General features: G+C 40.7%; 1 protein-coding gene across 2 annotated transcripts in view; it reads right to left on the bottom strand.

Moving 5' to 3' along the window:
• LOC135462127 (cytohesin-1-like) overlaps nt 1-14,742 on the bottom strand; it is a 33,119-nt gene that overhangs the window by 5,352 nt on the left and 13,025 nt on the right. For both annotated transcript variants that reach the window (XM_064739495.1, XM_064739496.1), the window contains 5 exons: nt 7,017-7,083; nt 3,815-3,933; nt 3,151-3,344; nt 2,010-2,158; nt 1,463-1,574 (listed from right to left, as the gene is read on the bottom strand). In XM_064739495.1, coding sequence (XP_064595565.1) covers nt 1,463-1,574; nt 2,010-2,158; nt 3,151-3,344; nt 3,815-3,933; nt 7,017-7,083 — 641 coding nt within the window. The remainder of the gene's footprint in view (nt 1-1,462; nt 1,575-2,009; nt 2,159-3,150; nt 3,345-3,814; nt 3,934-7,016; nt 7,084-14,742) is intronic.

Below are 14,742 nucleotides of genomic sequence, written 5' to 3'. Positions count from 1 at the left end.
CTGAAAAAGAACAACAATGAGTGCATTGTGAGTTGACAAATCCTGCCTACGTACAGGCTTACTGAGTGAGCGACATGTGGCCCGTTGGTGAGAGTGACAAGAAACGAGGCTGGGCTCTGCCTGCTGCCTGACGAGACCCATATAACACACACAGGGTTGGGGTGGGCATGGTGAGACGCCACACAGGGCGAAATAAGCACAGGCCACCAGCTCAGATGTTAAACACTAGGTACATGTACATGTTCATGTAGTACAACACAAACCTTGTGGAGTAGCATTTATGTATGGAGAATGAGCTGTGTAGTAGAGTGTGGACTCCACATAGAAGAGGACACACTAAGGGGGATAATCATGATGACGGTACGACACAGTGTAATCAGTGAGTGACAAGGTGAGACTGAGGGTGGACTGGGCTTATTTCAGCTGTCCCCACAAAGCCAGAAGAGAGAACTTACTGAAATGTGACGCACCTGGGAAAAAGCAGAGGGAAAACACAGGGATTATAGGTGCATAATGCTTCTGTCAATTGGCTTCCACATGCTGACTAACTCTGCTACTACCTTTATCATGCGGCCTCTTCACTGTCAAATCATGCTGTTATTTACCATTCTACTCAGAAGTATACAACTAGATGAGGAATTCATACCATCCACATGTGGTACATATATATCACATTGATCAGAAGCACGTAATCTGTTGTGGAGGATGTCATCCAACCTTATCATAGCATGCATTTACAAGTATTCTCACATCCTGGACAGTCAAAGATCCATTATGTCTGTTAATTGTGTTATGGTCCTGTTATTTACAGGGGCAACTCATTATCTCTAACATTCGCAGTGTACATATAGTTAGTATGACAAAGACCGCTTTTCTCTGCAGTTCAAATGAAGAATACAGATATAGAAGACTGACTCTAGGTACAATGTATTCGTCACTGATTCATAAAACCCAAATAATACTGTTTTAAATTACAAAATATATAATCATTACAAGAAAATAATCACCTTAACCAGTGAGAAGAAAACCCTGCTGCCCATTCTGATCAGTTTGTTAATGTGTGCTTACAACTATTAACTGACAAACGTTACATTATTGTCTATCAAAGTGTTGCCATTGTTAGTTCAAAGAAAATACGGTAAGAAAAGCCTTCCAGACAAAGGTTAATTGTACTTAAAACAAGATACCAGGGAGAGATAGAGGGTCACTGTGAAGTGAGATGTTTGTATATCTACAAATAAATTCACGGAACCTTAGACCGGGGTGAAACGGGGTGAGAAAACTGAAGCGAAGCAGGCCCAAAATATCAGATAGGGAGCCATACAGAGAGCTTTTATTCCTGCCTTATTTGGAAGGGAGACCAGCACCATTTACAGGAAGTAACCTTCCACCCTTGGTCTATCAAAGGAAGAACATAGTGAGAGAGGGAAAACATATACATCTAGGTTACGTCAAAAGTTACCTTGTTTCCATAGCCAGCCCTCCTTGTCAGGGTTAAAGAATGTGTGCATCAAATCATTGCCATCATCTTCTGGGATCTTGAATGGTTCCTTCTTAATGCTGTCATACAGACTCTGTAACAAGATAGTGTGCACATACAAATATCTGCTTCACACTTGGTTCTTACTCAATACAGGTCTGTTTGTCAGAAATCACTTCTTCATACACCATGATTTTGTTGAATTTCGCATGTTGACAAAATCAGATCACAATGCATTTGTCCTATTTTGAACAACTGATGTTAGATGTGCAATCATGCAACTTGTAGATTTTACAATAAATATTACAAGAAAAAGAATAACATATTCTCATTTCACCAGTGTATAACAAAATGCCAGGGGCTATTAACAACAACTGTCTGGGTTATACATTTCACCGTGTCATTTATTTGTTTCTTAAGTGCTTTACTCAATATTCAAGGCCAATCAACCTTCGGCAGTGGTCAGATTTACAAGACCGTTAGGAGACATAAATGTTGTAGTAAGTAACTGGTATTGTAAAGTACTCACAACAAGTAGATCAGCTGGTAGGTCCTCTCCGTCATTTATCCCCCGATTCATCTGTATAAACCTCTCCACTGTGGGCTTGTCCTTCACACTGGGGTTGTGAAGGCTTGTGTTCAACATGATGATAGCGAAGGACAGCACATAGCAGGTGTCTGCAGGACATACATACAACATGTGTGTCGACAGTTAGTCATATGAGGTGGAAGATTTCATGATTGATACAAGGGCTTGGTTTCTTGATAGATAGCAGAATATAACCTTTTCAGGCAAAGTGCTGATTGACAGTTTTGCAGGACAACCTAATTCCTCAGCCTTTTCACACGATTTAGCGCACTTTATGCCCATTTATAACCCTAATTCCTCAGCCTTTTCACATGATTTAGCGCACTTTATGCCCATTTATAACCCTAATTCCTCAGCCTTTTCACACGATTTAGCGCGCTTTATGCCCATTTATAACCCTAATTCCTCAGCCTTTTCACATGATTTAGCGCGTTATGCCCATTTATAACCCTAATTCCTCAGCCTTTTCACACGATTTAGCGCGCTTCATGCCCATTTATAACCCTAATTCCTCAGCCTTTTCACACGATTTAGCGCGCTTTATGCCCATTTATAATTAGATTTTGCAGAAAATCTACATTGGTGGGATTAGCCAATTTCAGTGTTTCACAAAAAGTATACTTTTATCAGTCTGTATAGAATAATGGCTTCAGTATATGCTTGAATAAATTACACCTTGCAAACATGAGAAAAGGTTGAGAAATTACAAGACTCTAAATTCTAACACTGTTCACACAACATATAGCAAATTGACATGTACACATCATTCTTAATAATTTTTCAAATGAAACTCCTTTGGTTTGTTTGATGGACTTAAGGCATTACAACACATTAGTATGATCTTTATCTGCCCAGCTTTAAAAATGTCTGACTGAACACAACTGAGGTCTAAGAACACACCATGTGTACCTACAGCAACGTACTATTTAGCATGTCATTCCTGTTAGCTTTGTTAGCTATCAACAAACCAGATGGAGACATTTTATATCTGTGTCTCTTGTACCAGGTGTTGGGTGTGTTGTCGAGGCATCCAGCTGTGTCTATCCACCTTTTGCCTCAGGCATGGTCAGGATTGTCTTACCTGTGGTCGTGAAGACATCAGGGTTCATCTCACAGTACCGCTGAGCGAAACACTCCATCATTCTGTCAATCTTCTGTGCTTCACCGGGCAGTCGGAAACTCCACAGGAACTGTCGCAGAGCCTGCACTAAGATCATGTCCTTAAACTCATGGATGTTGACAAATGCCTTCAGCACATCGATATTGAAGTCATTCCTGAAACATTTGACACCCATGTACAGCATGTGAACGGCACAAGCAGCAATCCTGTAATGTAACCCGGAATTCCACCAGAAACTCCATCAACTGACCGCATGATTACATTAGACAATAAGCTATTTGGCTACACACGAGTATTCACATACACTGTCCACTGGTCATACCTGAAATGCTAACAACTAAGGCTGACTCATTTACTGACTTATTTTTTTATGTCATACTCAAGAATTTTTCTCTTGAATATTTGTTGTAAAGACCATAATGGCAATCAGAATTACGGGTGGAGAAAATGGCAGTGCCCTGAGTAAACCTTTGTCAGGTACCTCACAAACCTCTTCCCTTAAATCATGTGACCTCATTGGTCAACCATCTGGCAGATGCAACCAATCAGCATTTTAACCGAGACAGCCCACCGAAGAATTAAGAATACAAAGTTTCTGTTTAACCCTTGCATCTAAGCAACTTACCGTTCCCCTAGGTAGTCCCCAATGGCTGTTTTGTTTAGCCCCTCCCCTTTGGACAGGAACTCTGCCACATCTTCTGGTGTGTGGTTCAACAGGCCATGTTCAACCAAGTACTCTATGCCCTGGCAAGAGAAATGATATCACACATAAATGTACATCAAGACTGGTAATCACTCAGAGGGGATACATCATTAATGGTTGCATTAGCACAGGTGTGGATATGGTAGGACAATTTTGTTTGCCTGTTAAATGTTATTTGTGAATAAAAGAGCTTTTCTTGGGTGATAAAGGTCATTTGTGGATGGAAGAGTTTTTCTTTGCTGATAAATGTGGACTGGAGAGGCTTTGCCATAATGTTTGTTTTCTCCATGAATTCCTTTACATCGAAGAACAAGTATCCTAATAAATATATCCATGTAAAGTTTTTCTCTTGGATTGAATTATTTTCATGTTTAATCAAACCTTTAAGAAATGCGTAATGGATGGTTGAGCAAGTGATGAACCAATGGAATTCTTCTGCAACTCATAATTATGCATGATGTAAACCCATCAAAATGCCATCAAAAGGCAGATCATGCTTTCTCAGCTATATCAAAGTTCTGGTAGCTCACAACCACATCCTGCTGCAGTTCTATGCTTATCACTTCCAAATGTTCATACCAGCCTAACAAGACAGATTCATATAGGAGCACAGGAATGCAATTCTACAACTGCAGTCTCCCTTCAAGTAAATTTTCATATCTACTACATGTGGTTTTATTCTCTTTACTTCTGAAATTTCCTTATACTGAAATGAAAATGTTAGCACAGATAACAGTTTAGCAACACACCAGCTTGCTGGCAACAGACTACAAATAAAATTATGTGACTCCTCTTCAGAAGTCTGCCAGTGAGCATGCAGAAATTGGCAGGCTACAGCTGCCCAGTGCACATCTGAAAGCTACAAGAGAAGACAGATGGTGCCTTGGTTCTGTCTCAATTACATCATTAACAACAGTTTTGATAGCGAGTTTATGAGAGCTCAGAGCCAGGTCAAGTCTGCAGATTTGACAAGCTCTGCCATCCTCCTACTAAACTGTTTGATTAACATGCATAATTATTGAGTGCCCAGGTATTACTGAGCCCTAGTCATAATGAGTCATCTAAACTGGTCCCCAAAGAGCTGCTGAAACAATGAGCTGCTGAAACAATGAGATTGTTACACCTGTCCAGGACACAGGGTGGGCAAGGGCGGGGGGGATGGGGCAGGCAAGGGAAGGTGTGCAGCCTCACGGCTGACTCATCAAAGGGTGTCACCTGGGTGGTCAGCTAAGGTCAGTGTCTGGACAATGAAGATCAATACAATCCTTGACTCACTCACCCATCATCTACAGTTACGTGTGCATGGAAGGAGCATTACCATCAATAAACACTGGTAATTACAGACTAACACTGCATGGTCTGTTCATGGGAGGCTCCATGCAGCTAAACACAGCAATCTTCAGTATCTGCACGAGCCAAATACTCATGTTTACAGTTAGCACATGTTCACGCTATAACCCAGGCCATGGACTGAGCTCTGCACAGGTCTAATCTTAGTGAAATGCCTGGGAAATAAATGTAAATTATTTCTTTATGGTTCGCCATAAATACTTAGCGAATCACACTTGTATTTTAATGCAAAGCCCTGGACTGAATTTTACACAATGTCTAATGCTCCTTACAGCAATTTGCTTTTTTCCATCTGCAGAAACCAATTTAACAAACCGGGCTCACATTATTGTAGACATAATGAGAAATATTACCATGACAAATACAGAGAGCATATCCAGGGAAATTCTCAGAGTCTAGAATTAACAAGATTCCAGGAATATATGTGGCGTGACCTACAGGGTTGTGTAGACCATGGCTAATTACACCAGGTCTCTGCTCTCCTTCAGGAAGTTCCTCTGGAGTACATGAGCATACAAACAGCAATGTGTCTCCATCCAGACTTCAGGAGTTTTTCCCAAGTAATTTACATTCAACAACACATTTTCCAGCTGTGACAGAAAATGTGTTGGAAAGACCATTTAGAGTAAATGTACAAACCTTCACATTATGGATACTATTTTGTCAGCTTATCTATCTGTCCATTTTAAGGGATTTCAGGGCCTTGGAAACCTCTTCACAAAACTGAAGTGCAGTTAACGGCCAGTGGGAACACTGGACCAGTGGTAGGCCTACAGGTACTTTACTTCTATGTACTGCATGTTTGTATGTGGAGGAACACCTATGCGCAGTTACTACCTGGGGTGTTTTACAGCCAAGTAGTCACTGACATCTGTTGTGGCCATACACAAGATACACAACAGCATGCACTTTAATGCTGCCTTAACCATCAAAACTGTGTGCTCCACAAGCTATCAGAGTTAAAATGGGGGTTTTGCCAGCTGGCCTGGGTGGTCAGTCAGTGATCAGGGTCTGGTCAGTGGGTCAGTGAGAAAAGATAACAAGGATGGGGTATTCCTGTTATCTGGCTAAGTTTGACGGTGACCTCAATACAAAGTCTAAGTTATATATATTTATCAGTAAGTACTGGGGTGGAGTGAGAAGGAACAGGGCGGGGAGTGCTGCACCACTGGCAACAGGAGCCAGCAGCTTCAGGGCCGAGATACACACAACAACATCAGAACCACATATTCCTATACCATGTTTACTGTACAACTTCTTCTCTAGCAAATGTCAAACTGATTACCTGGCTAGAACACAAAGTGCTTTCCACCAGATATAGACAGACTGTGTTTGTTATGAGTGTTTGGAAATGTAAGACCGAGAGTTCTTTAGCCTTCCCACTTGAGAAAACAAACGGGTCTAGACTGTGCAGTGGGCGAGTTATTGGTGAATGTCACCTTGTGTACCTGTAAACAAACCACAGACACTGGACATGTGGCAAAACAGCCCACAGTGTACCAGGAGAGAAACACACCTACAGATCTCTTTTTCTGTACATCTGTTATAAGGACAGGCATTAATGTGCATGTACTGTACACTATACCAGGACTAAATTCTCCCTGAGAGTCATATCAATACATGTACTGTACACTATACCAGGACTAAATTCTCCCTGAGAGTCATATCAATACATGGAGGTTCTGCAGTTATATGAATCTTCAACTGTTCAAGAAATCTGAGAGGGTAGTCAGATTAGACATGAATAAATAATCCTACAGGTAAGCTTACTTACTTTCTTGGGGTCCATGTTGAATTTCTTCCGCCCAATGGACATCTGTTTGGTCTTGGGGTTGTTTTTACTGAAAAATGAAAGGTTAAAGTGTTTATGAGGCCAAATCTCCATGCATGTACATACTGGACCAGATACAAACACACAAACACCTACATGTAATCATCAGGGATAAACTCCTCATCAACCATTACTTACCCTAATTCCTCAACCTTTTCACACATGACACAGCGGCTTTCAGCGCAATTTAAGCACATTTTCAACTTGATTTTGGAGACAAAACTACATTGGTTGGGCTGACCAATTTCAGGGCTTCACAAAAAGTACAACTGTATAAGTGTACACACAATGATGCCTTCAGAATATGCTTGAGTAGACACCTTGCAAACATGCGAAAAGGGTGAAGAATTACAGTATATTAACACAATTAAGAAGAAACAATGAACATCGACAACAACTAAATGGATAAAAACTGTTTCCAAAATGGACTAATTACTACATGTCTTTTGTAGGCTTGTTATCTTCACATAGCAGATCATGACAGCCATCAAAACACAGAATGACAGCTCTGTACAATAACACATACAGATGTGTGTTAAAACAAATGTCAGTTTTGACTGCAACTTGTACAGTACCTGTGTTGTCATGATGTCTGGTTCGGCTTAAGAATAACAATAGCATGCCTGTTACTATTCCAGTATTGACTAATACATGCATCAAGTAAGGAGAATATGTGCTGATTTGTCCTGGTAAATTTATAAGCAGCAAGAGTTACCTTACAACGTAAAACAAATGCTGGAAATGTTGCGCAGGCACAGTACTTATGTGGGAGGATCATCCCTTTTAGACCAGAAGATAATCTAACATGTTTTTAAATGGATCTGGTCTTTTACTCTGGGTAATAATGTCTGTACATGGACTTCAGGGAGATATATTCCTAGCTAGCCTCATTGTCAGGCCAATCTTACTGGGGCAGTGGCAATGCTGCACACACAGCTTCCTGCAGTCTCCAAGGTGACACCACACTAACCCTTCCATTTCTATAAGGCCAGCTTTGGCAACTCTTCTTTCCAGATTTTATGAGGATTAGCAAACATTGGGAGTTTGCCAGATTTTAAGAGGATTTGCAAACAATATGAACTTACAATCACAGAGGCATAAGTACATAGAACAGTGTAATGTAACATCTTTGACTGGGTACTCAACATGTACATGGGACAGTGTAATGTGACATCTTTGACTGGGTACTCAACATGTACATGGGACTGTGTAATGTAACATCTTTGACAGCGTACTCAACATGTACATGGGACAGTGTAATGTAACATCTTTGACTGGGTATTCAACATGTACATAGAACAGTGTAATGTAACATCTTTGACTGGGTACTCAACATGTACATGGGACAGTGTAATGTAACATCTTTGACAGGGTACTCAACATGTACATGGGACAGTGTAATGTAACATCTTTGACAGCGTACTCAACATGTACATGGGACAGTGTAATGTAACATCTTTGACAGGGTACTCAACATGTACATGGGACAGTGTAATGTAACATCTTTGACAGGGTACTCAACATGTACACGGGACAGTGTAATGTAACATCTTTGACAGGGTACTCAACATGTACATGGGACAGTGTAATGTAACATCTTTGACAGCGTACTCAACATGTACACAGGACAGTGTAATGTAACATCTTTGACAGGGTACTCAACATGTACACGGGACAGTGTAATGTAACATCTTTGACAGCGTACTCAACATGTACATGGGACAGTGTAATGTAACATCTTTGACTGGGTACTCAACATGTACACGGGACAGTGTAATGTGACATCTTTGACTGGGTACTCAACATGTACATGGGACAGTGTAATGTAACATCTTTGACAGGGTACTCAACATGTACATGGGACAGTGTAATGTGACATCTTTGACTGGGTACTCAACATGTACACGAGACAGTGTAATGTGACATCTTTGACAGGGTACTCAACATGTACATGGGACAGTGTAATGTAACATCTTTGACAGCGTACTCAACATGTACATGGGACTGTGTAATGTAACATCTTTGACTGGGTACTCAACACATTTAGAACATTTTAATGTAGCATTTAAGACAGATGCTAACTGGGATAAGACGAGGGCTTCTTGTGAGGGAAGTGGACACCTTTAGTACTACGGCATATCCACTTAACAAAATTGAAATGCTGTCTCAACACTTATGTATTTTGGAGATGTATTTCATGATCTTTGTTAAACTCGAAGATTTAACTAAACTGCACCACAGTCTTAAAAAGCAAACCATACACAGTCAAAAATGGCTGCAGTGACTTTTACAGGCAGAAAGTGACCCACGGCTAATTAATAAGACATCAACAAGTCATGTCATAAGTGCTCCCTGCAACCTAGCCCTAACCTTTCATGCACATATCTGCGCACAATGTTACAACCGCTTGTCTTGTATAAAGATACATTGTACATGGAAGTGTTACAGATTCATTGAAAAGTTCAGGACATGCCAGGATGTCAGACCAAGCAGACTATCTGAAAAGATAAAGCAGGGCATGGCACCCCAAAACAGAGGAAGTACAACTATACAGTGGGGGTGAGTGAGTATAGGGTGACCAGGGGTTCCAGCATAGGGTACATGCTCAACATGAACACACCATCTGGTCTATAATCAGGGGTCTGGTGTTGTATGACAGGACAAACACAATCCTCTGATAAGTAAGATAAACTCATTACCAGACCTAACCTAAGCTCCTGGCCAAGGAGGCCAGCTAGAGAACAAAGATCAGTGGGCAGATAAGTCTAATGTATGAACACAATTCTGGTGCAGTGTTACTGATCAATCCCAGACCCAACTTCCTTCATAACTAAATCATGTCTGGCAGAGGCTGGGTGATAGGAGAAAACCACTACAGCCTCTCCAGCCATTCATAGTAGTATCAGAGCCTGTAAACATTAAACTTTCACATGTGCATTTTATATGAATGGGACCACATGGAACAAAAGCAGTAAATCACAACTAAGAGAGGCCCAGCTGCTGGTTTCATAATATCCAGGTATACAGGGAACTGGATGTACACTGTATCATGGTTCCCAGCACCAAAGGCCTTACCTTTCCCAGTCGAGGCAATTTTGGCTCTTAACTAAAACACATAAAGCATCACACTGTAACTCATCACTTTTCAGCACTCCCCTCAGTAATCGATATGTCATGGTTGCATCAGGGCTAATGCATCTTTGAATAAGCATTAATGCTAAAACAATGATCAGAGTCTTCAAGGAAATTACAGAGATCATTGCAGAATGCAGAACTCAGGGGCATTGTCGCAGCATGACAGGTGAAGGTCCAGGAAGCTCCTGATCCTCAGATGGCCTGCGGGGTATTCTAAGTAATTTCAGTCAGAGTAAAATTAGAAATAATATATTCTTGTGGTCATTGTTTTACAGCAAGGCAGCCATTTTTAAGACATTGGTGGCAAAGGAGCAATCTATGCACCTCTATCACCAGGTTTAACATTTTTTGGTGTGAGAATGTTAAAAAAGAAAAAAAAAAGGATAATGCATTTTCCCTCACAACCAATTAGTTACTGACTGATAGGATAACTTGTGGGTAACATCTGGTGAGATAATTATATCCACAGCTCATGGTTATGTACATAGCCCTTCCAACAGCAGGTCTTCACTGACAGATGACCATGAAGGCATTCCTATACCTACCACATCCTTCTCTCCTGGCACATCACAACTTACACATACATGTACTCATATCCATGTAGATGACCTAGTCCTTCTGGCAAATTGTAACTTTAATCATATTCAGATTTATTTATTTATTTGATTGGTGTTTTACGCCGTACTCAAGAATATTTCACTTATATGACGACGGCCAGCATTATGGTGGGTGGAAACCGGGCAGATCCCGGAGGAAACCCACGACCATCTGCAAGTTGCTGGCAGACCTTCCCACTTACAACCGGAGAGGAAGCCAGCATGAGCTGGACTTGAACTCACAGTGACTGCATTGGTGAGAGGCTCCTGGGTCATTACGCTGCGCTAGCGCGCTAACCGACCTAGCCATGGAGGCCCCTCACATATTCAGACAGATGACCACAGATGTATTCCGGCCAAGTCTTTCAGGCACATTGTAACTTTACACATATTCAGACAGATGACCATACACTTACATCTATCTACAAGTATTCCTACCAAGGCTTCCTGGTAACTTAACAAAGACTTGGCCTTGTGGCAAGTGTACACATGTAAATGTCATGAAGCATCCTGAACTTAAGATCCAATAAACTCCAGCTGGTCTGGTCTCTTACCGAACATGCCAATGTGTTAAGTGAGTTAAGTCAATTGATCTGTACCAGCTACAAACTAGTTTCCTGTTCTGTTCATTAATATGTTCTCTACAAAGCAAATATAACAATCCTCCCTAAATCACTAACATAAACAGCACAAATAACTTGTCATTGCACAGAGCTGTATAACATGCTTTACTGGCAACAACCTCATTTTAAAACGAAACCACACGTGGTCTTCATTGACAATCTTGGCTACAAAGTCACAGGGCTCACTGTTCAGACAGACCTATGTCAATGTCAGCTGGACAAGTATGACATGAATATCAGTAGGTTTGCTGGCAGCCATCTAGAACTAAACTGTGAGGAGATCTACCAGTCAGTCTGTGTTAGGAGTGGTCCTTGTCTGGAAGCTAAGCGAAATCATATGTGTCCTACATGAAAACAGGAAGGACAAGGTAAATGCCAGACTATCACAATGGTCACACATACATGTACATCTTGCAAACATTCTTTATAGGGTTTAGTATCTGTTTGTTTTCTGCAGCCAGGGACTTGCCTGTTATAAAACATATCTGATATAAACTATCTAGAATGTGAAGACGTAGTAATCATATTGTATTTAAGTAAGCAGCAAACATATTTACTTTGCTTTTTGAATTGTACTATATGGTCTGTGGTAGTCTCGAATGACACTGTCTCACAGCTTACTGATGAACCTAAATCATAAATCTTGCAGGGTTATTACAAGTTCCTGACCATCTTCCCCTGCCCCCCTTAAACCATCAAGTTCACCAGTGCGTCTGGCTGCATCCACTCCATCTCTGCTCATGCACATGTACAGACATGTATGTGTTCTGGGTTTGTGGACGTGCAAGTGCCCCGTCCTACTGCAGCAGCAGCCTAGTGTAGGACATCAACAACAACAGCTGGTTATAATTTACACATCCTAATGCATTACATCAACGGTTCCTGCTCACCAAGCAGCTGCAATGCTACACGTATGTGTATGATAAAATCCAATGGCAACACCCGGCTCTACAGAGGCAAAGCTTGCTGGCTTAATGAGCAATACATAAAAGATTACATTAGGCAATATTACTACTAAGTAAAAGTACGAACAAAAAGAAACTTACTGACACATGGTTTTACTAGTGACTAGATGAACAAGTGACCCCCACTGATTCTTGGCTGTACTAGTTACTAGATGGTAAAACTTTATGTCCTACTAACTACAAACCCAACTGAAATTTCCAGATGCTCACAGGTTTAGGCATAAGGTGGTAGCTTTCTTAAACACATGCAACTAAAAGATGTGATTCTGTGGTAGCTGCAAACAGCACCACTGAGTCTACATACTTCACTATGCTTGATGTTAATCCAGTCGAGCAACTACAGTAAAAATCAAGCCTTTTAGTCGCATTCGTTATCTTTAGACATACACAATGCACCTCGTCTCATCCACACCTATGTGAGCTTGCGACAATTGCGACATTTCTGTTCGGTTAATACACAGACATGCACAAACATGTATTGCACACTCCTGTAGTGACTGAAGGCAGAACTTTCACAGTCTATTGTGTCCCTGTACAAAGTTCATAGCTAGGGACATATCAACATGAGAAATTCACAAGCAGTTTAACAGTCACTGCATCTCTCTCACAAAAAAAAATTGTTCATCCTATGTGAGCTTATGGCCAGGTTGCTTTTACTTTCACAGCCCATGAAATGTCTCCCCACATTATGGGTTAAGTGCTGGAGCCAGGAACTGTCTGATGCTGATATGCATGAAACGAGAGGGTAGGTGTTTAGAACATTACCTGTGGGTGGCGCCTCCCATTTACAAGTACCCAAGTATATGATCTACAAATGTCATTTACCCAAACCACAAGTTCAAGAGCCACTGGAACCACACCAATCACTTAACACACTTCCTCTTACATTTAACTTAATGAAAGATCTCATCCTGCACATGTACAGTAGAACCACCATAGAACTGTGTGTAAGACTACTCCATGAGCTGCTAACAGTGTATTATCAGCCACATGGCCAGGTGAGTTACTGACCCCATACATATACGGTACATGTATGTTTCAGGGTCTTTTCACAGAGTAATCGTGTAACATTACATTCCCCTGCAGAACCGTCAATTCAGCTAAGAAGACGGGCCAATGTAATGACAACTCTCCTTGTCAATATCATTCTTTCACAGCAAAACAAGATGAACTACATGTATTAAAGAGAAATAACCTAATCAACAGGTGCATATGACATCAGCTACAGGATATGGATATATACACATACCCCATGTGGTCATTGTTATCCAATCAAAACTGGAGTTTACTGTCTGATGCAGGATAAATTTTGTAATATGCTTCAAGTGTCTATGTTGCGTAAAAGCACAAAGGCTATTCTGTACATGTAAATATAAAATATAACCTGGAGACAAAGACTTTAGTGTTCACACAAGAGGCAACAAGTGTGTGTCACATGTCATTTAACAATTTACAATGATGTATCAAAACCAAGTCCCTATGCATTCTAATTCCAAAAAAACACTAATTAGCTTCTAAATAACCCAAAAGAAACCAAAAGTACACTTGTGTAAATAATGCTGAATTAACACAATCAAGATAATTGTTAAGGACATAGAAAAGATAATTGATAAGGACATGAACAACTGATGACCACATTTGTCGTTTCCCATATTAAACGCTCTTCCTAGAAAGACATGCTCACGTGTCATAATTACATGTGTCATACTTAAATGTGTCATAATTACATAGGACTGTTCTTTTGTAAAAGACAAAACTTGTTTTTATCATTCTCCATGACAAAAATACATAATAGCACATAAAGCTGCGTATGAAAGTCAATAGAGATAATGAAATTCTGCAGAACTGGAAGTTGTCAATGGTTGAAATGGGCACAAGCATGTCCTATCAATATGTACTGCCCTGAAAATAGAACTGTTGGCCACCTAATCTGTTGTTTAATAATAGAGAGAGGACTTCCCAAGCTGAAAACACTAAACCTGTCTAGCTATGTACAAAGCATGCCTTTCTAACAATCCCTTGTAAAAAACAGGACAGTGGAATGTGACACAAACCCTGGCATGTCACGGCTGGCGAACCTCCATCTTATCTGGGGAATACCTCATCCATACCACAGCTTGAGCTAAATCTGAACAGCTGATCTGACAGATTGGGAGACATTTGTGCTGCTCCCGATGGTCATCTTCACTTTTAAGTCTGCTACTTTATGATCACTAAACACAGCCTGCAGAAAAGTTTAAAAGACTCACTATGGTACACAGAATGTACAGAATCGTACACATGTAGGCAGACTTGTGTCACTGGTACCATATAACAATGTTGTATAGCTGCTTGAGACTGCTACAACTGG

Source organism: Liolophura sinensis, chromosome 1 (genome assembly GCF_032854445.1).
Source record: "Liolophura sinensis isolate JHLJ2023 chromosome 1, CUHK_Ljap_v2, whole genome shotgun sequence".
NCBI lineage: Eukaryota > Metazoa > Mollusca > Polyplacophora > Chitonida > Chitonidae > Liolophura > Liolophura sinensis.
Note: the sequence above shows the minus strand (reverse complement) of the source record. Positions and strands in the feature narration are given on the sequence as shown.